The sequence below is a fragment of the Nycticebus coucang genome, chromosome 8 (assembly GCF_027406575.1).
Source record: "Nycticebus coucang isolate mNycCou1 chromosome 8, mNycCou1.pri, whole genome shotgun sequence".
In the NCBI taxonomy this organism is placed as follows: Eukaryota; Metazoa; Chordata; class Mammalia; order Primates; family Lorisidae; genus Nycticebus; species Nycticebus coucang.
Window position 1 is genome coordinate 123,105,250 of NC_069787.1, and position 25,292 is coordinate 123,130,541.

The following is a 25,292-nucleotide window of genomic DNA, read 5'->3' on the forward strand; positions in this document are numbered from 1 at the left end:
ACTCCCAGGAGTGAAGCTGATTGCAGCACCTGTGGAGAACCTGCTGCGCATGAGGGAGGCGGTGAAGGAGCTGCCTGGAGCCTTGAGCTCCGGGAAGGCATCATCAGCTTAGAATGAATGATCTTTCAGTCTGGAAAGGAGCCCAAAGGGAGAATAAGCAACATCTTCCTGTGTTTAGAAGGTTTTCCTCAAACTTTGTGACTTGAGAGCTACTGAAAATACAAAGGCCCTGGCTCACTGAAAGAGGATAGTACCCGGACCTCTGTTCTTTTATCACATTCCCTGGGTGATTTTGATTCTCACCAAAGTGTGTATGTGTACATATCATAGCAACTATCTGTTTGCATATGTACTAAGATAAATAACTGAAGTTTAAATCCTAGTAGAAAGCATTTTGATTAGATGAAAGAGCCAAAGAGGAAAGGAGGGAGGAAGTTTCTACCCACTGAAATGGCTTCGTTGGGAATGGTAGACAGCCGTGGTTCTCAAACTTTAGTGTGCATCAACTTTGCTTAGAGGGCAGCTTAAAACAAAGTGCTGGGACCCACTCCCAGAATGTACACTTTGCTGGGTCTGGAGTGAGGCCCTAGGATTTGCATTTGTGACAACTTCCCAGGGCCTGCTGGTGCTGCTGTTCCATGGACTATACTTGAGACCATTTGCTGTAGCCAAGTACATTGGTTTTTTTTTTTGTTTGTTTGTTTTTGTTTTTTACTTCTGGTCATTATTTATTATATGGCAAGAGTATTGACGAGAAATACAAGTCGCTGACACCTATTAATAGTCTCTGTATAATTTTGAACACAGTTATAAATATTTAGTTGATAGATTATCTCTGTACTCTGTCACCTTTTAGCCTACCTGGTCTTTCTCGGAATAAAATACATATCCCTGGGGTCAAGATCCATAGTTCCAGAATATTCTCAGCCATCTGGTTCCACTATATGGTAAAGTTAGACTGGAAATAAGACAATATTAAATAAAAACAAGCTTCGTTTATTAACCCATTTTCCATGGGTTCTAATTATACAGAGTATAGACCAGAAATCTTATGCCAGTAGGATCTTTTCCATGCTACCATCCTATTTCTGAATTTTAGTTTCTTCATTTTTAAAGTGGGGACTAAATACCTGCCCTAGTACCACTCATAGGAGTGATTTATAGATTTAATGAGCAAGTATCAAAAGTATTTTATAACCCACAAAAAAATATTTTTATAACCCACAAAAAAACTCATATAAATAATGCTAGCTACTTTGTATTGAACATATTCTACATTCTAGAAATAGTAGTACTAGAAGTTTTACATATATAATGTTACCGCTTTCGATCCTCAAAACAACCTCACAGTTGTTACAATTATATTCAATGTCTCTGTGTAAATGAGTTAAAGAAAAACACAACCAAGTTTGGGTGATTTGTTAAGGTCAAACAGCTAGTGAGGGGAAGAGTCAGAATTCAATCAAATAATACTTCCAAATACAAGCTTGACTTTTCTCCTTTCTACTTAGAGCTAACCCAACAGCATTATTTAATGTTCTTAAGAATGATGGGTGATATTAAGAAAACCAGGAGTAAGGAATCATCAAATAACTTGCTTTGACAAAGAAAACCTGATAAAAATCTATACTTGTATTTTAAAACCCCTAGGCTTCACATCTATTTTATACCTTTTACAAATCAAGTATAAGGTGAAAAATATATGTTTCTTATGAAAGAACATGTATGGTACACCATTGCACTCAAGCTTATATTTTTAAATTCCATTCTACTTTTGTCAGGCATATAAACAAATCACAAATGACATGAAATAGGGAAAACACAGGATTTCCTTTGCGTTTGGAAAACAGCTGAGAAACAAAATTTTTCATAGTAGCTAATATGCCCGTGTGAGTCAGTAAGACACATTTATATTTGTAACCTTAATATGACCTATTTTTACTCTCTATAAAAATCAAGTCTCCCAGTAAAAACTGAGTATTTCACCACGCTAATCTTTAAATTGCATCACTAAAAATGAGTTATACACACCAAATGCTAACCTCTTAAAACATTCTGCACAATAGATTTTAGTCACTGGAATGAATAATTGTTTCAAAAAGCTGTACTGCCTGAAATATGATTTGGTAGTCAATATTCCTGTTTTCCAGTAAAAAGGAGATTTCATGAGCAGAAACACTGAGCTTGTGGTTTCATCGATCAAGAGAACGTTTCTGAGCAAACATTTCTTAACAGGTTGATCACAGATCTGGGGTCTTCACTCATAATGGCCCTGCCAGACACAATCTTGTTAGCTGCTGCCTCCACACACTTATGGACAGTGTCAGGACCTAGTCCACTATCGACCTCTATACCCAAAGATGGGAACTGGGTCCTCAACCAGTGAACTTTTGGCATCATATCTTCATGAATTTCTGCCCTCCAAACGAAGACCATATCTATCTGATTAGCCCATGGTGCCAAATACTCAACTGTAGTTCCTGGTTTGATGGCAAGGCCAACCTTTATCCCATTCTCCTGAATGTCTTTTATTAAAGCCCCGGGTTCTCGGTAGCCTCAAGATGAAAGGTGTACTGATTGGCTCCTGCTATAGCCATTGGCTTTACCCACTGTTCCAGCCTGGACTCCATCATGTGCATGTCAAAGAAAGGGTCCTAGCCTCGCTGCTTTCGGAGGCTTTCTACCACAGGGTGACCAAAGGTGATGTTGGGAACAAAATGCAAAAAAAACTGATCTCCCTGAAGAGCAGGTGCAGATAATCCACCCCAGAGTCTAACATCGGGAGGCACTCGGCCCCTAAATTGGCTAGGTCGCTGTTGAGGATGGACGGGCCAGTCTTGCAGCCCGACACCATAGTGCTGGTTCCCCCAAGCACATTGTTTTTAACCCTGGATGTGGTGCTAGAATCATCCAGGATGAGTTTTTTAAGTATCATCAATGCTGGGGCCTCACCCCCAGAGATTCTGATATAGGAGCCCCTCAGTGGAGGTCTGAAAATGGGTGATTTTTTAAAGCCCTTCCAGGTGTTCCTAATGGGCAGTCAGGACTGAACCACTGGGAATGAGGCTTCTGAGAAAGTGGCAAAGGAGTGTGGGTGGGGGAGTCACTGTCATTCTCCTGGGTCATCAGATTTAATCACATTTGTTTGACTGTCTGTCTCCAGAGGCAGGTGAGTGCAATGTACCAGATGATCTTTTTAATGTCCTTTTCCCCACTCAGAATCTTGCTGTGCTTAGGATGCTTTTAAAATGCCTGTCTGTGATACTGGGAAACAGTATCTAGAGGGCTAGGCTCCGTGGATTTTTTTCTTTTAACAATGCTGCTCTCTAGTGGCCTTATGTATAGGAATCATGTGAAAACCCACCTCAGCCATCTTATTAGACAGCTAAGCAACTTAAGGGATTTTTGTCTGACATTAAAAAAAAAAAAAACTAAGTTAACATGAATTAAATTTTAATTTGTTGCAGCATGAATCTCCAGCTGTGGCTTCTCAGTTCTCCTGAAATTTCTCCCCACTTTTATAGTCTCTTCGAAGGACCAGAACTCCAGGAGTTCTTTCTCCATTCCACCGCGCTCTCTCCAGAGTCAAAGGCCAAAGAAATCATTGAGAAAGAAATTAGCAGCAAGGAAAGGACCTGGGGCAACAGAGTGTCTTGCGGAAACTCCCCTTACCTTTTCTTCACTCCTCACACCCACCTCTTTGTCACGTGATTCATAGTTTACTGAGAGTAGAGTTCATCAAACCTGAGCTCCCATATCTTCCCATGATGAGTTCTACGAACCCATCTGGTCCCACCACCATGGCAGAAGTGTCCTTCCTGCCCCAGGTGTCCCTCACCTCATCTCACTTTGTCAAGTCTCTCTCCCCGTTCCTTCCCAACCCCCTAATCCAGTGGTTCTCAACCTTCTTAATGCCACGGCTCTTTAATACAGTTCCTGTGGGTCACGACCCACAGGTTGAGAACCGCTGCTTAATTTGTTTTATCAATAATTCTCTCTCTCATTTATCCCCATAACATACAGGCTCACTCTTACATTTTCCATCTTCAAAATAAAACTCTGCTTTGCTCCCGAATACCCCTCCATTGACTGTCCTCCTTCGCTGCTCCATTCACTTCCAAGCTTATTGGAAGAGTCGTCTACCCAAGTCATCTCCAAACCCCCTACGCACCTCCCATTCCTGCTCTGGCTCCAACCTGGCCGTGGTCCCATCATACCACAGACACTGAAACGACTCTTCTTGTGGTGACTTCTTATGGCCTCCTACATGTGGCCAGATCCAGCAGGGACTCTTGTGCCGTTCTGATGTGAATGTTCATGTTCGTCAGGCTGTGGACATGGCTCCTTCTTGAAGCACCCTCTGCTCTTGGTTCCAACACATCCCTCCCACTGGCTTCCTGCCTGCTGGTGACCTAGCACCCAGCTCAGGATAACCTCTCCAATCCCTATGCTGGCAGTTAGAACCTTTTCTCTTTTCTCTCTATAAACTTTTCTTACATAGGGTCGTCTATTTTCATGAATTTAGATATAGTCAACAGAATAGTAACCAATAAATACACCACCTCCCAGCCCAGGTCACTCATCGTCTCATTCATCCAACTATATTGACTCAACATCTCCCCTTTAGTAACCTATTTGCATCTCCATTTTTGGCATGTCCAAAGAAGAGCCCCCTAAAATAGTCTCCCTCATCTCTGTAAATGGCCAGTATCCGGGAGACAGCCTGACTCCTCCCTTTCCCTCACTTACACACTCACTTCTTCTGGAAGTACTGTGGATTCTGCCTCTGAAATACATTTTTAATCTATCTACGTCTTTCTGTCTTTGCTACCACCACCCACTCCAAGTCACCCTCATCTCCTACCTGGAGTACTGCGACACCGTCTCTAAAGGTCTTTTCTCTCCCGGTAGGCCTCCCCCTCACTACTGATTCTCCACATCACAATCAGAGATAGTATTCTGAAATGTAAAGTGTATCCTGTCATTCCCTTACCTAAAAAAAGTTAAAGACCCCATTAAACTTTGAATAACATACAAATAATGTGGATTGCCCTCTACCGTCTTCATCTTGTACCCTCATCCCCTATCACTAAGCTCCATCCTGCCTCAGGGCCTTTGCACATGCTGTGCCATCTGCATAGACTGCTCTTACTATTCCTCATATGGCTGGCTCCTTTGGGTTTTTTTTTTAATGCCTAAACAAGCAAAGAAGCTAAGACCTTAACTCTGGCTATCTCAGTCCAAATTCTGCTCCCAATCAATTTAGACAGTGCCTGGTCATAAGGAATAAAATTAAGAATATGTCTCCCTCAACTCTACTTTGAGAAAATGATTTGGTCCTTCTGAAGGTCACTTTACCCGTTGGTGTTCCTGGACACAGAGAAGCCCTAAGCTTGTGACACCTTGAAAATGTTAGATGACCAGCATCCTGTCTAGTGCTGCATCACATCTGGCTGGTGCCAAGAAAATTAGCTCAGCTCCACACCCTGGGGACAGGTTTCATTTTCTTGTTTAAGACATGTGATGTCAGGGTACAAGAGGCTGATGAGCACGTGGGTTGGGACCTTGAACAGGCCCAGGGAAATCAGTTACATGCATGTCTTAGGACAAAATTTAGTTCAAGTGATCAAGGACAGGGTGTGTCATTACAAGCCATGAACCACTGTGACTTCAGCTGTTTGTTCAGCATTTAATGTTTATTTTTCTGCTAAGCACGTCATTGTTGAGTCACCTTGCTTAAACAGCTAGTCTGTGAGGCCAGCTCTGCACATCCAATGCCCTAAATGGCCTTCCATTCTACGAAGGGCAAACAAAGGCTCCCTCTTCCTCCTCGCATTAAAGAGTCAGCCATGTACCCACAGTCTGAAAGAAAGAAATCAGTATTTTTCTTTTTTTTTTTTGGCAGTTTTTGGCCGGGGCTGGGTTTGAACCCGCCACCTCTAGCATATGGGGCTGGCACCCTACTCAATTGAGCCACAGGCACTGCCTTAAATCAGTATTCTTGATTGGCCCAGGAACCATCGAGGGATTAGAGGAAGAACTTAAAGTGATTATCATGTTTTTAATATCATTTAGTATTGTTGCTACAAATTAAAAGTGAAAAGCCAATTTGCCCAAAAGCACCACCAGGCTCCAAACCATCAATATTTCATGTTAGACTAGTATGTTGTCCCCGATGTTAAAGTAATTGCATTAATATGAATCAAACAAATAATTGCATTTGTAAAAACGCATAATTTCAAAAAGTAGAGACACTCATGAAATGCCGTCTGTTTGGTCTTCCTTAGAAATTGTCCGAGCCATGACACACGTGATAAACCAAGGCATGGCGATGTACTGGGGCACTTCCAGATGGAGCGCTATGGAGATTATGGTAATTTAACTTCCATTTCTGAATGGCTTTTGAGTACCTTTTTATTGGTTTTCAGGCCTCATGCACAATTTTTTGAAAACCTTTCTCACAATCACTGTGACACTGGAACTCCAACGATCAATTCAATTGTAGAAAAGACAGCAGAGAGGGTATAAGTCCCAATAGGAAAAAAATTTATTGTGTTTTTTTGATAGGAAGAAGGTAAAGTGAATTTCACAGCTAATAAGATATAGGAACAGAGAACTCTAGTTGTTTAAATAAAAATGGTATTAACTAATAACTCTACCATTGTAACATGATAATTACAGACTGCTTTTATGTGTTAGTCTAAGTCTTATTTCTTTAGGAACCTAAAAATAGTCAAACTACATTTTCTTTATCATAGTCCATGATTCACATGTTGACTAATTTGCACTGGACTTGACTCAGTCCAAATCCTCCCAAAGAATAAGTATTTCCCATATTTGGTGTTGCTCTTAGTGAAATCTGTGATTAGGACTCTGGTGGTTATTTGGCATTCCACGTTTCTCGGTTTGCACTGATTTCACTAAGGGGAACGTTTTGCAGGCATACAGATCACAGTGACACCTCTTTCTCGTCATTGTACGTTCAGCTGCAATCTCCTTTCTCCCCAGGAAGCCTATTCTGTAGCAAGACAGTTCAATATGATCCCTCCAGTCTGTGAACAGGCCGAGTACCATCTTTTCCAGAGAGAGAAGGTGGAGGTCCAGCTGCCAGAGCTCTACCACAAAATAGGTAATCTTCAAACTCCGATCGACTGAGTATGTTTAACAACAAAAGAATCATTGATTCTGAAAAAATTGTTACTGAAATGCTTTCCCTCATTAACATAGGGATTATAAGAATTCAGAATTCCAGACACCGCAGCAGAATCAAATGTGCATGTCGTGCGTCTACAGACATCACTGATGAAAGCCACAAAGAGCCGTAAATGATAACTGGTCCATAAGCCACGCTCAGCAGGTGCACACACAATGACGGAGAAAGCAGTGAATAAGCTGATTGTACATAGGTGTTTGCTTGAGCTGGTGTATTCATCTTTGAGTGGATTATGACAGTCTTTCCAAAAAAAATCACGGACATACACATCTTTATTTCCTCCTCTGGGCTGGCACTGAGTGAGATATGGGAAATTCAACATTAACTACCAAACTGGGCGCTACAGGTGTTATGTAGGTAAAAGCAATGCATTCAGAGAGGGAGAACACAGCATGAGCACAAGAAATCTGCACAGCAGAAAAACATGAATAAGGCATGTTTTCAGGCTCTTCTCTTTGTACAAAACAGAGGTTCACATGAGTAAGAAAATGCTGGGCAAGGGGCAAAAAGATAAAATGTGAACGACGTTATGAATTGTTGTTATTGCTACCACGCACCTGAGTGTTTATTATGTATGGAGCATGTGCCCCTGCTGTGGACCAGGCACGATGCTGGGAACTGAACAGACAAGCTCAGTGCTGAATTTTTGTGCAAGTGGAGGGGCATAAAAACCATGAATTTTGGATATCAAAAAATCATGGATCAGCCACATTTTTAGGCATGTATATGGTCTACTCCCAAGAATTGACAGGGTGTATTTAATTGATTAATAAAAGAATAAAACACAATTTGTAAGTCCCTAAATTGTAACAGAAAGATGTACGCTGCTATGAGCTCGTTTATCTGGCTAGCTTTTCCCTAGAACTAGCCAAGTTCCAGGTAAACACTGTTACCCTCCAAACATACACTTTTGATCCCAATTTGCACAAGCCACTCTCAAGATATTTCCTTCTGCAGGAGTTGGTGCAATGACATGGTCTCCACTCGCCTGTGGAATCATCTCAGGAAAATATGGAAATGGGGTGCCTGAAAGTTCCAGGGCTTCATTGAAGGTACTGTCTTCAACCTCTAGAAAAAGTGTCTGGGGGCGATGAGGGGGAAGAGGAAAAGAAAGATTGATTAAACAGCTCTGCAGCAGGCTGGGGCATCCCAACTCAGGGGGACAGTCCCTTGGCTGGGTCGGTGGTCTCTGGCAGGCTCCCCAGAGCCTCTGGAGGTCTCTGTTCCTAGCCACACATCAGTCCCTGCTTCATAATCTGCCTACATCAAAAATGCTCTTCCTCTGGGGGCGGGGGGGAAATTACCCAATGACCTACTTGGCTCAACCCTCTACACCAGGCATCCTCAAACTTTTTAAACAGGGGGCCAATTCACTGTCCCTCAGACTGTCGGAGGGCCGGACTACAGTTAAAAAAAAAAAAAACTATGAACAAATTCCTATGCACACTGCACATATCTTATTTTGAAGTAAAAAACAAAACGGGAATAAATACAATTCACACTGCCTCATGTGGCCCATGGGCCGCAGTTTGAGGACGCCTGCTCTACACTGTCATTTATTCTTATATTAAAGCATTCTATCCTTTGCTTGAAACTGACAAAATATAAAATCCTTTTTCTGTATCTGAGAGTATCTAATTTTGCTTTTCTTGACAAAAACAAAATCTAAGCCATAGACACTTAATCCACAGGGAGCAAATAGCTGTCTGTAGTTGAGCCTGGCTCCAAGTTGGTTGACACTTTTAATTATGTGTTGGGATTGTGGGTGTGGAGGGAGGGTCTTAGGAGACAGATGCGCAGATAAACAGCAAAGCCCCTCTCCCTGGCCTTTATGACGGGCGTTCGTAGAGACAGACTCTGGCTGCTAAGTTTTATAGTTAGAATTCTGCAATGAAGCATAATGACACTCAAGATCATTGACACAAAATTACTTCCATTCAGGACCTCTTGATGCCTAATTTATGTGAGAGTACTCTAAACATCTCTCCTCATTAATAACAACATGCCTGTTTTTAAAAACTTGAGAGGATTTTTAATAACATTAGAATCACAAATGACTCCTCAGTGTCAAAGGAGATAGAATGCAGGCGTTTTAAAAATTCAGACTGGCCAAAATCTGACCAGAAGTCTGACCAAGTCACTTGCCTCCATCAGCGCTAAGTTACCAGGAAAACACCTTCAGGCAAGCCCAACCCTCAGCCCAGCCACCAGTGCGGCTGTGACCATCAAGAACGTCCCTTCTCAAGGATTTAGATCTTTCACTTCACTTTCTGCCTGTCAATAGCTGAGCTGTTAGCTGGTTTCTTCTCTGGAATAATACAATATAAATGTCCTCTAAAGCACATGGTACTATATCTTGTTTTGTATTATTACCAAAAAACAATTTTCCTAGAATATAAAATAAGGTCTTCCTCCTGAAAATTGAAGACTGTTCTGAACCAAGTGGAGACAAGTCAACAAAGAAAAACTAAAAGTATCTTAAGATAAAAAAGGAAGAGGCAAGAAGGGAGTGAAGGAGGAAGAGGGACAAAGGGAAGCACCGAGAATCGCAGTGTTACTGAGGACCTACTGTGAGCTGAGCTGTGCTAAGGGTTTGCATTCACCTGGCTTTACCCTCACAAAGACAAGCGGTTAGAGGCGGGGTTCTTTTTTATTATTAAATCATAGCTGTGTACATTAATGCGATCATGGGGCACCATACACTGGTTTTATAGACCGTTTGACACATTTTCATCACACTGGTTAACATAGCCTTCCTGGCATTTTCTTAGTTATTGTGTTGACATTTACATTCTACATATATTAAGTTTCACATATACCCTTGTAAGATGCACCGCAGGTGTAATCCCACCAATCCCCCTCCCTCTGCCCACCTCTTCCCTCCCTCTCCCCCTTCCCCCTATTCTTAGGTTATAACTGGGTTATAGCTTTCATGTGAAAGCCATAAATTAGTTTCATAGTAGGGCTGAGTACATTGGATACTTTTTCTTCCATTCTTGAGATAATTTACTAAGAAGAATATGTTCCAGCTTGATCCATGTAAACATGAAAGAGGTAAAGTCTCCATCTTTCTTTAAGGCTGCATAATATTTCATGGTGTACATATACCACAATTTATTAATCCATGCGTAGATCGATGGGCACTTGAGCTTTTTCCATGACTTAGCAATTATGAATTGGGCTGCAATAAGAATGAGTACAGGTGATTGCACTAATGTACACAGCTATGATTAACAATAAAAAAAAAAAGGAAAATAAAAAGAAAGAACTGCTTCTAAAAAAAAAAAAAAACAGGGCGGCGCCTGTGGCTCAGGGAGAAGGGTGCCGGCCCCATATACCGAGGGTGGTGGGTTCAAACCCAGCCCCGGCCAAACTGCAACCAAAAAATAGCCGGGCACTGTGGCGGGCGCCTGTAGTCCCAGCTGCTCGGGAGGCTGAGGCAAGAGAATCACCTAAGCCCAAGAGTTAGAGGTTGCTGTGAGTCCTGTGACGTCATGGCACTCTACCAAGGGCGGTAAAGTGAGACTCTGTCTCTACAAAAAAAAAAAAAAAAAAAAAAACATTCTGGTACAAATATCTTTGTTATTATGTGATTTTTGGTCTTCTGGGTATATGCCTAGTAGAGGAATTATAAGATTGAATGGCAGATCTATTTTTAGATCTCTAAGTGTTCTCCAAACATCTTTCCAAAAGGAATGTATTAATTTGCATTCTCACCAGCAGTATAGAAGTGTTCCCTTTTCTCCACATCCACGCCCAACATCTCTGCTCTTGGGGTTTTGTGATATGGGCAAATCTTACTGGAGTTAGATGATATCTCAAAGTAGTTTTGATTCCCATTTCTCTGATGATTAAAGAATGAGCATTTTTTCATATGTCTGTAGGCCGTGCGCCTGTCTTCTTCAGAGAAGTTTCTCTTCAAGTCCCTTGCCCAGCCTGTGATGGGATCACTTGTTCTTTTCTTGCTTATACGTTTGAGTTCTCTGTGGATTCTGGTTATTAAGCCTTTGTTGGAGACATAACCTGCAAATATCTTCTCCCATCCTCAGGGATGTTTGCTTGCTTTACTTACTGTGTTCTTGGCTGTGCAGAGGCTTTTTAGTTTGATCGGGTCCCAGTAGTGTATTTTTGAAGCTGCTTCAATTGCCGGGGGGGGTCCTCCTCATAAAATACTCGCCCAGACCGATTTCTTCAAGGGTTTTCCCTGCACTCTCCTCTAGTATTTTTATAGTTTCATGTCTTAAGTTTAAATCTTTAAACAGTGAGAGTCTATCTTAGTTAATGGTGAAAGCTGTGGGTCCAGTTTCAGTCTTCTACAGGTTGCCAGCCAGTTCACCCAGCACCATTTGTTAAATAGGGAATCTTTTTCCCCACTGAATGTTTTTAATTGGCTTGTCAAAGATCAAATAACAGTAAGTAGCTGGATTCATCTCTTGGTTCTCTGTTCTGTTCCAGACATCTACTTCTCTGTTTTTGTGCCAGTATCATGCTGTTTTGATCACTATCAATTTATAGTATAGTCTGAGGTCCAATAGCGTGATTCCTCCTGCTTTGTTTTTATTTCTGTGTAATGTCTTGGCTATTCAAGGTTTATTCTGATTCCATATAAAACAAAGTATTATTTTTTTCAAGATCTTTAAAGTACGACAGTGGAGCTTTAATAGGGATTGCATTAAAATTGTATATTGCTTTGGGTAGTATGGACATTTTAACAATGTTGATTCTTCCCAGCCATGAGCATGGTATGTTTTTCCATTCGTTAACAATTTCAGCTATTTCTTTTCTTAGAGTGTCCTAGTTCTCTTTATAGAGATCTTTCACGTCCTTTGTTAGATAAACACCCAAACATTTCATCTTCTTTGGCACTACTGTGAATGGAATAGAGTCCTTAACGGTTTTTTCAGCTTGACTATTGTTGGTATATATAAAGGCTACCGATTTATGAATGTTGATTTTGTAACCTGAGACGCTGCTGTATTCCTTGATCACTTTTTTTTTTTTTTTTAATTTTGTTACCAATAAGTTTTTTTTTTTTTTCTTTTTTTTTTTTTATTGTTGGGGATTCATTGAGGGTACAATAAGCCAGTTACACTGATTGCAATTGTTAGGTAAAGTCCCTCTTGCAATCATGTCTTGCCCCCATAAAGTGTGACACACACTAAGGCCCCACCCTCCTCCCTCCGTCCCTCTTTCTGCTTCCCCCCCCATAACCTTAATTGTCATTAATTGTCCTCATATCAAGATTGAGTACATAGGATTCATGCTTCTCCATTTTTGTGATGCTTTACTAAGAATAATGTCTTCCACTTCCATCCAGGTTAATACGAAGGATGTAAAGTCTCCATTTTTTTTAATGGCTGAATAGTATTCCATGGTATACATATACCACAGCTTGTTAATCCATTCCTGGGTTGGTGGGCATTTAGGCTGTTTCCACATTTTGGCAATGGTAAATTGAGCTGCAATAAACAGTCTAGTACAAGTGTCCTTATGATAAAAGGATTTTTTTCCTTCTGGGTAGATGCCCAGTAATGGGATTGCAGGATCGAATGGGAGGTCTAGGTTGAGTGCTTTGAGGTTTCTCCAGACTTCCTTCCAGAAAGGTTGTACTAGTTTGCAGTCCCACCAGCAGTGTAAAAGTGTTCCCTTCTCTCCACATCCACGCCAGCATCTGCAGTTTTGAGATTTTGTGATGTGGGCCATTCTCACTGGGGTTAGATGATATCTCAGGGTTGTTTTGATTTGCATTTCTCTAATATATAGAGATGATGAACATTTTTTCATGTGTTTGTTAGCCATTCGTCTGTCGTCTTTAGAGAAAGTTCTATTCATGTCTCTTGCCCATTGATATAAGGGATTGTTGGCTTTTTTCATGTGGATTAATTTGAGTTCTCTATAGATCCTGGTTATCAAGCTTTTGTCTGATTGAAAATATGCAAATATCCTTTCCCATTGTGTAGGTTGTCTCTTTGCTTTGGTTATTGTCTCCTTAGCTGTACAGAAGCTTTTCAGTTTAATGAAGTCCCATTTGTTTATTTTTGTTGTTGTTGCCATTGTCATGGCAGTCTTCTTCATGAAGTCTTCCCCCAGGCCAATATCTTCCAGTGTTTTTCCTATGCTTTCTTTGAGGATTTTTATTGTTTCATGCCTTAAATTTAAGTCCTTTATCCATCTTGAATCAATTTATGTGAGTGGGGAAAGGTGTGGGTCCAGTTTCAGTCTTTTACATGTAGACATCCAGTTCTCCCAACACCATTTATTGAATAGGGAGTCTTTCCCCCAAGGTAAGTTCTTGTTTGGTTTATCAAAGATTAGGTGGTTGTAAGATGTTAGTTTCATTTCTTGGTTTTCAATTCGATTCCAAGTGTCTATGTCTCTGTTTTTGTGCCAGTACCATGCTGTCTTGAGCACTATGGCTTTGTAGTACAGACTAAAATCTGGTATGCTGATGCCCCCAGCTTTATTTTTGTTACTAAGAACTGCCTTAGCTATACGGGGTTTTTTCCGGTTCCATACAAAACGCAGAATAATTTTTTCCAAATCTTGAAAGTACGATGTAGGTACTTTGATAGGAATGGCATTGAATAGGTAGATTGCTTTGGGAAGTATAGACATTTTAACAATGTTGATTCTTCCCATCCATGAGCATGGTATGTTCTTCCATTTGTTAATATCCTCTGCTATTTCCTTTCTGAGGATTTCATAGTTTTCTTTATAGAGGTCCTTCACCTCCTTCGTTAGGTATATTCCTAGGTATTTCATTTTCTTTGAAACTATGGTGAAGGGAGTTGTGTCCTTAATTAGCTTCTCATCTTGACTGTTATTGGTGTATACAAAGGCTACTGACTTGTGGACATTGATTTTATATCCTGAAACATTACTGTATTTTTTGATGACTTCTAGGAGTCTTGTGGTTGACTCTTTGGGGTTCTCTAAGTATAAGATCATGTCATCAGCAAAGAGGGAGAGTTTGACCTCCTCTGCTCCCATTTGGATTCCCTTTATTTCCTTGTCTTGCCTAATTGTATTGGCTAGAACTTCCAGCACTATGTTGAATAGTAAAGGTGACAGAGGACAACCTTGTCTGGTTCCAGTTCTAAGAGGAAAAGCTTTCAGTTTTACTCCATTCAGTAAAATATTGGCTGTGGGTTTGTCATAGATAGCTTCAATCAGTTTTAGAAATGTGCCACCTATGCCTATACTCTTCAGTGTTCTAATTAGAAAAGGATGCTGGATTTTATCAAATGCTTTTTCTGCATCTATTGAGAGGATCATGTGATCTTTATTTTTGCCTCTGTTAATATGGTGGATAACGTTTATGGACTTGCGTATGTTAAACCAGCCTTGCATCCCTGGGATGAAGCCTACTTGATCATGATGAATGACTTTTTTGATGATGAGCTGTAATCTATTGGCTAGGATTTTGTTGAGAATTTTTCCATCTATATTCATGAGTGAGATTGGTCTGAAATTCTCCTTTTTGCTTGGGTCTTTTCCTGGTTTTGGTATCAGGGTGATGTTTGCTTCATAGAATGTGTTGGGGAAGATTCCTTCTTCCTCAATTTTTTGGAATAATTTCTGCAGTACAGGAATAAGCTCTTCCTTGAAGGTTTGATAGAATTCTGGAGTGAAGCCATCTGGACCAGGGCATTTTTTAGTTGGAAGCTTTTTTATTGTTTCTTTGATCTCAGTGCTTGAAATTGGTCTGTTCAGGAGGTCTATTTCTTCCTGGCTAAGTCTAGGGAGAGGGTGTGATTCCAAATATTGATCCATTTCCTTCACATTGTCAAATTTCTGGGCATAGAGTTTCTGGTAGTATTCAGAGATGATCTCTTGTATCTCTGTGGGATCAGTTGTTATTTCCCCTTTATCGTTTCTGATTGAGGTTATTAGAGATTTTACTTTTCTATTTCTAGTTAGTCTGGCCAATGGTTTATCTATTTTATTTATTTTTTCAAAAAACCAACTCCTTGTTTCATTAATTTTCTGAATGATTCTTTTGTTTTCAATTTCATTGATCTCTGATTGGATTTTGGATATTTCTTTTCTTCTACTGGGTTTAGGCTTAGATTGTTCTTCTTTTTCCAATTCCATAAGATCTCTTGTGAGATTGTTGATGTGCTCTCTTTCTGTTTTTCGAATGTAGGCATCTAAAGCGATGAATTTTCCTCTCAAAACTGCTTTTGCAGTATCCCACAGGTTTTGGTAGCTTGTGTCTTCATTGTTGTTATGCTCAAGGAAGTTAATGATTTCCTGTTTTATTTCTTCCTTCACCCATCTGTTATTCAACAGAAGATTGTTTAATTTCCATGCCTTTGGGTGGGGTTGAGCATTTTTGTTAGAGTTGAGTTCCATCTTTAGTGCCTTATGGTCTGAAAAGATACAAGGTAAAATTTCAATTCTTTTGATTCTGTTGATATTTGTTTTGTGTCCCAGGATATGATCAATTTTGGAGAATGTTCCATGGGGTGATGAGAAGAATGTATATTCTTTATCTTTGGGGTGGAGTGTTCTATATACGTCTATCAAGCATAGTTGGTCTAGGGTCTCATTTAAATCTCTTACATCTTTGTTTAATTTCTGTTTAGAGGATCTGTCCAGCTCTGTAAGAGGTGTGTTAAAGTCCCCTGTTATGATGGTATTATCAGATATCATATTGCTCAGACTGAGTAAGGTCTGCTTCAAGAATCTGGGAGCATTTAAATTGGGTGCATAAATATTTAGAATTGAAATGTCTTCTTGTTGTAGTTTTCCCTTGACCAATATAAAGTGACCATCTTTGTCTTTTTTGACTTTAGTTGCTTTAAATCCACATGTATCTGAAAATAAGATTGCAACTCCTCTTTTCTTTTGAATTCCATTTGCCTGAAAAATTATCTTCCAACCCTTGACTCGGAGCTTTAATTTGTCTTTTGAAGCCAGGTGTGTTTCTTGCAGACAGCAAATGGATGGCTTGTGTTTTTTAATCCAGTCAACCAATCTATGTCTCTTCAGTGGGGAATTCAAGCCATTAACATTTATTGAGATAATGGATAAGTGTGGTAGTATTCTATTCGTCTTATTTGGTGAGAGTCCATTGCTTAGTTTTATCTTTTGCATCAGTGTGGAGGTTAGGTTCTGTCCTTTGATTTCTGAGTTCTTACTTTGCTGCTGATCCATTGTGGTGGTCAGTGTGCAGAACAGGTTGAAGTATTTCCTGTAGAGCTGGTCTTGTTGTGGCGAATTTCCTCAATGTTTGTATATCCGTAAATGATTTGATTTCTCCATCAATTTTGAAGCTTAGCTTAGCAGGGTACAGAATTCTGGGCTGAAAATTGTTCTGTTTAAGTAGATTAAAGGTAGATGACCATTGTCTTCTTGCTTGGAAAGTTTCATTAGAGAAGTCTGCGGTCACTCTGATGGATTTGCCCCTGTAGGTCAACTGGCGCTTATTCCTGGCAGCTTGCAGAATCTTTTCTTTTGTCTTGACTTTGGACAGGTTCATCACAATGTGTCTTGGAGAAGCTCGGTTAGAGTTGAGGCGACCTGGGGTCCGATAGCCCTCTGAAAGCAGTGTGTCAGAATCTTTGGTGATGTTTGGGAAATTTTCTTTTATAATATTCTCTAGTATGGCTTCCATTCCTCTGGGGCATTCTTCTTCCCCTTCTGGAATTCCTATAACTCGTATGTTGGAACGCTTCATAAAGTCCCATAATTCTGACAGTGAACGTTCTGCTTTCTCTCTCTTCTTTTCTGCCTCTTTTACTGTCTGAGTTATCTCAAGAACTTTGTCTTCTACCTCTGAAATTCTTTCTTCTGCATGGTCTAACCTGTTGCTGATACTTTCCATTGTATCTTTAAGTTCCCTAATTGACTGTTTCAGTTCCTTCAGGTCTGCTATATCCTTTTTATATTCTTCATATCGTTCATCTCTTATTTGATTCTGTTTTTGGATTTCCTTTTGGTTATTTTCCACTTTATTAGCAATTTCCTTCATTGTTTCCATCATTTCTTTCATTGTTTTCAACATGTGTATTCTAAATTCCCTTTCTGTCATTCCTAACATTTCTATACTGGTGGAATCATCTGCAGTAGCTACCTCATGGTCCCTTGGTGGGGTTGTTCTAAACTGGTTCTTCTTGTTGCCTGGAGTTTTCTGCTGATTCTTCCTCATGAGTGATTTCTTTTATCTGTTTGCTTGCCCTAATTTTCCTTTCACTTCCTCTTGCTCTTTAAGTTCTTGTGCCTGTGGACTAAAGGTTACAGGACCAGAAGGGTGAGAAGGTTGAAGAGCAAAAAAAAAGGGGATGAAAGAAAGGAGGACCGAGTGATAAGAAAAAAAGAAAGATAGAGAAAGGACAGGGGGTGGGTATAAGGAATATTGACAAAAAGAAGAGAGGCACAGAAAGAGGGAGACAGGGCAATATAGGTGTACAGTAGGGTACTTTGAAACAACCTTAAAAAACCCCACCTTCTGGGGGTGCCCAGTTGCGTGGTTCCCTTGAGGTCAGCAGCTCTTTGCTAACCTGATCAGACACAGTACCCCACCTCCACCAAGTAGAGAGGAAAGACAAAAATGCTATAAATCAAACCAAAAGAAGCAAACAGAAAACTTTACAGGGATAAAATTGGGTGAAAAACCAAATTATATCGGTAGAAACACTAGCAAAAATGAAGTTGATGTTATTAAAAAAAGCAGCAATGGGAAATTATAATTAAACTAGGAAAATTGAGAAAGAAAAAGGGATCTGTGTGGAAAAGATTGAAATTAAAAAAACAAAAGAATATCAGCAACGTCAAAATAAACAAACAAAAAAAACAACCAAGCAAAAAAAGAAAGAAAAAAATACACAACCAAAAACAAAGCAGTTTGTATATGTTATTGAATATTGTCTGGGCAACACGTGGTCTTCTGGGGTATGAGATGTTAGTCACAGTTCAGATACGACTGGAGGCTGCTGATTACTCAAACCCCAGCAGGTGGACACCCTGAATCTCTCTTCAGCCTACTTAAAAGGCACTTTGAACTTGTAAACTTGTTGAGCAGAAGCTTTCCCAGCTTTCTTGCTGGAATCGCTGCTGAAGTGGCTATCCACTTACTCAGTGTGCCAAAACCGGTCTCACTCTGCCCCTGAGGGTTAGGGCTGCAAGGCGGCTCAGACCCCACCCTTAGGCTACTTGGTTGCTGGGTTACCAGCTCCCACCCGTTTCTAGCTCTGCGACCCTGAGGGCGGAGCTTGCCGGGGCAGATCGCTGACAATGGATCCGTGTGACCCACCGCCAAACACTATTAGCTCCGTCTGGCTCAGCGGCTCAGACTGGGGCCCTAGACAACGGCCAAAGTTCTCGCACTCCCGCTCAGGCCTTCCCCAAGGCAGTTCAACTCAGTGCCAAGTCCAAGGACATCAAAACAGTTCACAGGTAAGGCCTTTCTGGTTTGCAGTCTCGCTGCTACTGAACTTACAGTTGTGGGCAGGTTTAGACGGATTGAACACACGCGACCACTTGCTGGTTTTCCACAGATTTAGTCCTCCTCTTGGGGTCCAGAAGTCTCTTGCTGACTCCCTGTATCCTCATAGGAGTGATGATAGGCAGTTCCCACCAGCCAGAGACGCCTGGAGTCCTATCTCCCGAGATTCACGGTGCCCAGATGCAAGGAAGCTGTTACTCGGCTGCCATCTTGCTCCGCCTCCAGGTCTTTTTCTTTTTTTTTTTTTTAATTTTCACATATACATGTGTTCATTAGGCTTCCACTTTTTGCCTTCACAAAATTAAAAAGGCTTAAACTTTAACAACAATGACAATGTTTAAGATAGGGACCAGAAACAAAAACCTCGCAAAGAACAAACGAAGACAAATACATTCAGAAAAGAAATCAGGATTGCTGCAACAAAGTATTAAGCAATAATAGTAATAGTAATGTGCCGGGCACGGTGGCTCACGCCTGTAATCCCAGCACTGTGGGAGGCTGAGGCGGGAGAATTGCTTGAGCTCAGGAGTTCGAGACTCGTCCGAGCGAGAGTGAAACCCCGACTCCTAAAAAAAATCTCCTTGATCACTTCTAAGAGTTTTGTAGTAGAATCCCTAGTGTTTTCCAGATATACAATCATATAATCTGCGAAGAGCGAAAGTTTCATCTCTTCTGACCCTGTATGGATACCCTTGATCGCCTTTTCTTCCCTAATTGCAATGGCTAAAACTTCCATTACGGTGTTAAAGAGCAGTGGAGACAATGGGCAGCCTTGTCTGGTTCCTGATCAGAGTGGAAATGATTTCAATTTAACTCCATTCAATATGATATTGGCTGTGGGTTTGCTGTAGATGGCCTCTATCTGTTTAAGAAATGTCCCTTTTATACCAATTTTCTTAAGTGTTCTGATCATGAAGGGATGCTGGATATTATCAAAAGCTTTTTCTGTATCAATTGAGAGAATCATATGGTCTTTGTTTTTTAATTTGTTTATGTGCTGAATTATACTTATAGATTTATGTATATTGAACCAGCCTTGAGACCCTGGGATAAAACTGACTTGGTCATGATGTATAATCTGTTTGATGTGTTGCTGGATTCTGTTTGTAAGGATCTTGTTGAATATTTTTCCATCTATATTCATTAGTGATGTTGGTCTATAATTTTCTCTTCTTGTTGGGTCTTTTCCTGGTTTGGGGATCAGGGTGATGTTTGCTTCATAGAACGTGTTGGGTAGTCTTCCTTCTTTTTCTACATTTTGGAGCAGGTTGAGTAATGTAGGTACTAGTTCCTCTTTAAAGGTTTGGTAGAATTCTGACAGGAAGCCATCCGGTCCTGGGCTTTTCATTTTAGGGAGATTTTGTATGGTTGATGCTATTTCAGAACTTGATATTGGACTGTTCAACACTTCCACTTGATTCTGGCTAAGTCTTGGAAGGTGACGTGCTTCCAAGTATTGGTCAATTTCCTTCACATTTTCGTATTTCTGAGAATAAAATTTCTTGTAATATTCATTAAGGATTTTTTTAATTTCTGAGGTGTCTGTTGTTGTTTCGTCTTTATCATTTCTGATTGATGAGATTAAAGATTTTATTCTTTTTTTCCTGGTTAAGTTAGCCAAAGGTTTACCTATTTTATTGACCTTTTCAAAAAACCAACTTTTTGATTTATTGATCTGTCGTATAATTCTTTTGTTTTCAATTTCATTTAATTCTGCTCTAATTTTGGTTATTTCTTTTCTTCTACTGGGTTTGGGGTTGGATGTTCTTCCTTTTTCAGTTACTTGAGATTTCCCATTAAGTTGTTAACTTCCTCTCTTTCCGTTCTCTAGAGGAAGGTTTGCAGTGCTATAAATTTCTCTCTTAGGACTGCCTTTGCGGTATCCCAGAGGTTCTGATAATTCGTGTCTTCATTGTCATTTTCTTCTAAAAATTTGGTAATTTCCTTCTTAATCTCATCTCTGACCCAGCTATCATTCAGCATAAGGTTATTTAACTTCCATGTTTTTGTATGAATATGCAGATTCCCGTTGTTACTGAGTTCAACTTTTATTGAATGATGAATGCAATAGAATAGAATAGAAGATGCAAGGAATAATTTCTATTCCTTTAAATTTACTGAGGTTAGACTTGTGACCTAAGATGTGATCGATTTTGGAGTATGTTCCGTGGGCTGATGAGAAGTATGTGTATTTACTTTTGTTGGGATGAAATGTTCTGTAGATGTCTGCTAAGTCCAAATGTTGGATGGTTAGGTTTAAATCTAAAATTTCTTTGCTCAGCTTCTTGTTGGAGGATCTATCCAACACTGCCAAAAAAGTGTTGAAATCTCCGACTATTATGGAGCTGAAGGAAATCAAGTTGCTCATGTCTGTTAGAGTTTCTCTTATAAATTGAGGTGCATTCTGGTTGGGTGCATAAATATTAATTATTGAAATCTCATCATATTGAGTATCACCCATAACAAATATGAAGTGACCATTCTTATCCTTCCTCACTTTTGTTGGTTTAAAGCCTATTGTGTCTGCAAATTGAATTGCAACACCTGCTTTTTTCTGATTACCATTTGCCTGAAATATGGATGACCATTCTTTTACCCTGAGTCTATATTTATGTTTTAAGGTAAGATGTGACTCTTGTATGCAGCAAATATCTGGCCTGAGTTTTTGTATCCAGTCAGCTAACCTGTGCCTCTTTAGAGGACAGTTTAAGCCGTTCACATTAATGGAGAATATTGATAATATGGTAAAATTTGGGGTATCGAGTTTTTCGAAAGTCCAGTGGACATTTTTAATCCTTTCACCACTGTGGAAGTTGGAGTTTGATCAAAAGTTTCTGAGTGAGTTTACTTTTGTGGTAGAGGATTGGGCTGGTCATTATGGAGGATAGGGATGAGAATATCCTGAAGAGCTGGTTTGGTTATGGCAAATTTCTTCAACATATGAATGTCATTAAAGGATTTAATTTCTCCATCATAAATGAAACTCCATTTAGCTGGATACAGGACCAGGGGTTGAAAGTTATTTTGCTTTAGGAGATTAAAAGTCAATGACCACCCTCTTCTGGCTTGAAAATTTTCAGCAGAGAAATCTTCAGTCATTCTAATATTCTTCCTTTTGTAGGTAATGGATTTCTTACGTCTGGCTGTATTAGTGAAGTTAATTATGATATGTCTGGGGGATGTCTTATTCAGATTAAGTCATGCTGGTGTTCTGAAACTGTCTGCTATCTGAATTTCAGAATCTCTTGGCATGTCTGGAAAATTCTTTCATAATTTCATGGAGAAGGGCCTCTGTGCCTTGTGAGGCCACTTCATCACTTTCGGGGATTCCAATGAGGTGGATATTAGCTCGAATTATCCCAGAGCTCTCTGAGAGAATGATTTGTTTTTGCTCTCCATTTCTCTTCCTCTTTGAGAGTTTGGGAGCATTCAAAAGCTTTGTCTTCAGTGTCAGAAATCCTTTCTTCTGCTTGCTCCACTCTGTTACTAAGAGATTCTATTTTATTTTTCAGATCTTTGAGGGCTGCAAATTCTTGCTTTAGTGCGTCAAAATCTTTGGTGGTTTTGTCTTTAAATTTTTTTAATTCTTGAGACAACTTTTGAATTTCTCCTTGAATTTCTTATTCCGACTTTTGAATTGCTCCTTGAATTTCTAATTCCAAATTTTCCTCATTCCATTAATCTTGTTTGCAATCCAAATTCTGAACTCAATTTCTGACATCTCAGCCAGCTGTTTATGAATGGGATCTTTAGTTACATCTGCCATATCTTTCCTTGGGGGAGTTGATCCATTCTGGTTATTCGTGTTACCAGAGTTTTTCCGCCTATTCCACCCCGTGATTATTTTACACCATTTGATTTTTCGCCTGGAGCTTTGTCGAGGACCCATACAGTGCTATGGCCTGAGAAACTGGGGACCTGTTTGGTGTAGTGGGGCTAAGTCATTCTTTCTTGTTTTCAGCTGGTCTCTGTCCGACCCTATTGAAACAATTACTGTGGGTTGAAGTCTCAGCTGTGGAGAAATACCAGCAATTAAGTCACCCCGCCCCTCACAGGCAACAATTGGAAAAGGAAAATCAAACCTTCCTACAACCACACACCCAGGGCACCAACTGAGTAGTCCTCGGGCGATTGGCTCAGTTCAAAAGGTCCAAATCAATTGTCTCAGTCAGCACCTGTCTCAGGTGGGAGAGTTTAAAAGATCTCTGGCAACTGGATCACAGGGGTCTGGTGACAACTCAGATATGACTTGCTCCGGTGCTCCATGAAGTCAGGAGGACCCACCCAGCAAATAGATTAGTCTGGGAAGGTTGATGCCTCCTTCCCCACCTTGCACCTCTGTCACACCCAGTCACTGATAGCCCCACAGGGCTGTGACCCAATTGCCTGTAGTGAACAGATACTCCAGGGGTTTGCACCTGCCTGAATCACAAGGAAATCTATATCTGCTCAGGCAGGCCACTGTGCTCTGCCTCTTATCTAGCAGTGGGAGGTGAGGCCTGACAACCTCGGGCACTTGATGGAGGCTGGGGTGTGTTCACTCAGTTTTAGCCCCGCCCCTGATTGATGTTACTGACAGAACAGAACAACTTTATGGGAATTTGTTTCTGTCCCTGCTAAATTCCCCTGCAGAAGAGAAGCTGTTTTGAGTTCCCAGAGCCTGTGCCTCAGGCCCTGTCTTTGCTCCTGCAGGTTTGTATTCAGTTAGCTGTCAGTTCTAGCCTCCTGCCTTCCTTTGTCTATAGGCTAATGATCCCCTGAGGGCTGGGTGTGTCTTAGGCTCAGTAAAGCGGTCCTCTGGGTCAGCCCCACCCTGGGAATTTCCCAGCTCTGTACGTGCATTTTCTAGTCCCTGCACTCCACCCAGGCTCGTACTGTCTCATTCAAACCCTTTATTCATGGGGCCTGCGTTTCCATCCCAGATCTGTTCTGTGGTGGTTGCCACCTGAGAAGATGCCTGGCCTCCTCTGGTTGCCCAAGGAGACAGGGGGTGTGGCTTCAGAATATTCAGGAGTGAGCCCTATTTTTGCCAAAAACGGCTGCTGCTCTGTGCCTCGGGGCACTGCCACTCTTGTGTGGTTCCCTTTCAGCCGACTGTCCTCTCCTCCCTCCCGTGCTGCAGAATCAGCACTGACCAGCTGCAGTCTAGGCCCTGTTCACGCCCCTCGACAAATCACCCAAGAATCTGGACTCCTGGGGGATAGGCCTCCAGACCTCAGAGTGAGAGTGGAGGAGAGTGCTGGGAGCTCAGAATTGAAGGTAGAGAATATATACAGTTTTATACAGTTTTATGCCTGGCAGGAGAACACCGTGGCACCCTAGTAGGGGAGGTAGATCCAGTTTTTAGAGGGTCTCTCCCGTGGAGTGTAGTCTACAGTGGGTTTTTGTCTGTTGTCACTAAGAATGTGGCCACATTCAGAGGCTTGCTGACAAGCGCAAAGCACTTCCATGCTTGCTCGATGCTTGCTCTCACCCTAACTGTATCAGAGGGTAGACCTTTTCCAGGTGCAGAAATTAAAGATTAAAGATGTTCAATAGGCCAACAAACACATGAAAAAATGTTCACGGTCCCTAATCCTTAGATAAATGCAAATCAAACCCACTTTGAGATATTACCTAACCTCAGGGAGAAGAGCCCACATCACAAGGTCCCATAGCTGCAGATGCCGGCGTGGATTCAGAGAGAGAGGAACCCTCATGCACTGTTGGCAGGACCGCAAAGTAGTACAGTCTTTTTGGAAAGAAGTATGGAGAATCTTCAAAGAACTAAAAGCAAACCTTTCAGTTCACGCTGAAATATGATTACTAGGGATCTACCCAAAAGAAAAAAATTCATTTTACCTTAAGAACATTTGCACTTGAAAGTTTCCAGTAGCTCAATTCACAATCACCCAAGATGTGGGAACAACCCAATTGCTCATCAATCCATGAATGAATGAAGAAACTGTGGCACATGTATACCATGGAATTCTATTCAGCTTTTTAAAAATTCCCACCTGATGGGTATAGTATACGAGTATATGGCACAATTCCTGGGTGAAGGGCAGAGCTACAACTGGACCTTTACTTTATAAATGCAAACAAGATAAAACAATATAACTTAATCATATGTGGCCTCATATTAATCTGGAAAAAAACGAAGTTAAATAACTCTTGGTGCCTGTAGCTCAGCAGCCATGGCATCAGCCACATACACTGAGACTGGCAGGTTTGAATCCAGCCCGGGCCTGCCAAACAACAACAATAACTACAACCAAAAAATAGCCAGGCATTGTGGCAGGCGCCTGTAGTCCCAGCTAATTGGGAGGCTGAGGCAAGAGAATCGCTTAAGCCCAAGAGTTTGAGGTTGCTGTGAGCTATGACAGCAAGGCACTATACTCAGGGTGACAGCTTGAGACTCTGTCTCAAAAAAAAAAAAAAAAAGATGTTAAATGACAATCTAAGACTATAAACTCATAAAAGATAAGGTGGATATTAGAACCCACGTCTCCTGACTCTCAGTTAATTATCTTTTCCAAAGATATCTTTGTTTCCCTTCAAACCCAGGTTTCTAAAAGAGGAAGAAGTAGCTGTGCTATATTTGGCATGTATGATCTTCTAACCTCCGTCACTGTTTGGAAAAGATTGCAA

The 25,292-nt window shown here is 40.8% G+C and overlaps 1 protein-coding gene and 1 pseudogene across 3 annotated transcripts in view; one reads left to right on the forward strand and one right to left on the reverse strand.

Annotated features, from left to right (window-relative positions):
• Positions 1-25,292, forward strand: part of KCNAB1 (potassium voltage-gated channel subfamily A regulatory beta subunit 1) — a 441,389-nt gene that overhangs the window by 396,142 nt on the left and 19,955 nt on the right. For all 3 annotated transcript variants that reach the window (XM_053600068.1, XM_053600069.1, XM_053600070.1), the window contains exons 9-11: positions 6,288-6,373; positions 7,009-7,129; positions 8,171-8,265. In XM_053600068.1, the coding sequence (XP_053456043.1) occupies positions 6,288-6,373; positions 7,009-7,129; positions 8,171-8,265 (302 nt within the window). The remainder of the gene's footprint in view (positions 1-6,287; positions 6,374-7,008; positions 7,130-8,170; positions 8,266-25,292) is intronic.
• LOC128592199 (ribulose-phosphate 3-epimerase-like) lies at positions 836-2,854 on the reverse strand (annotated as a pseudogene).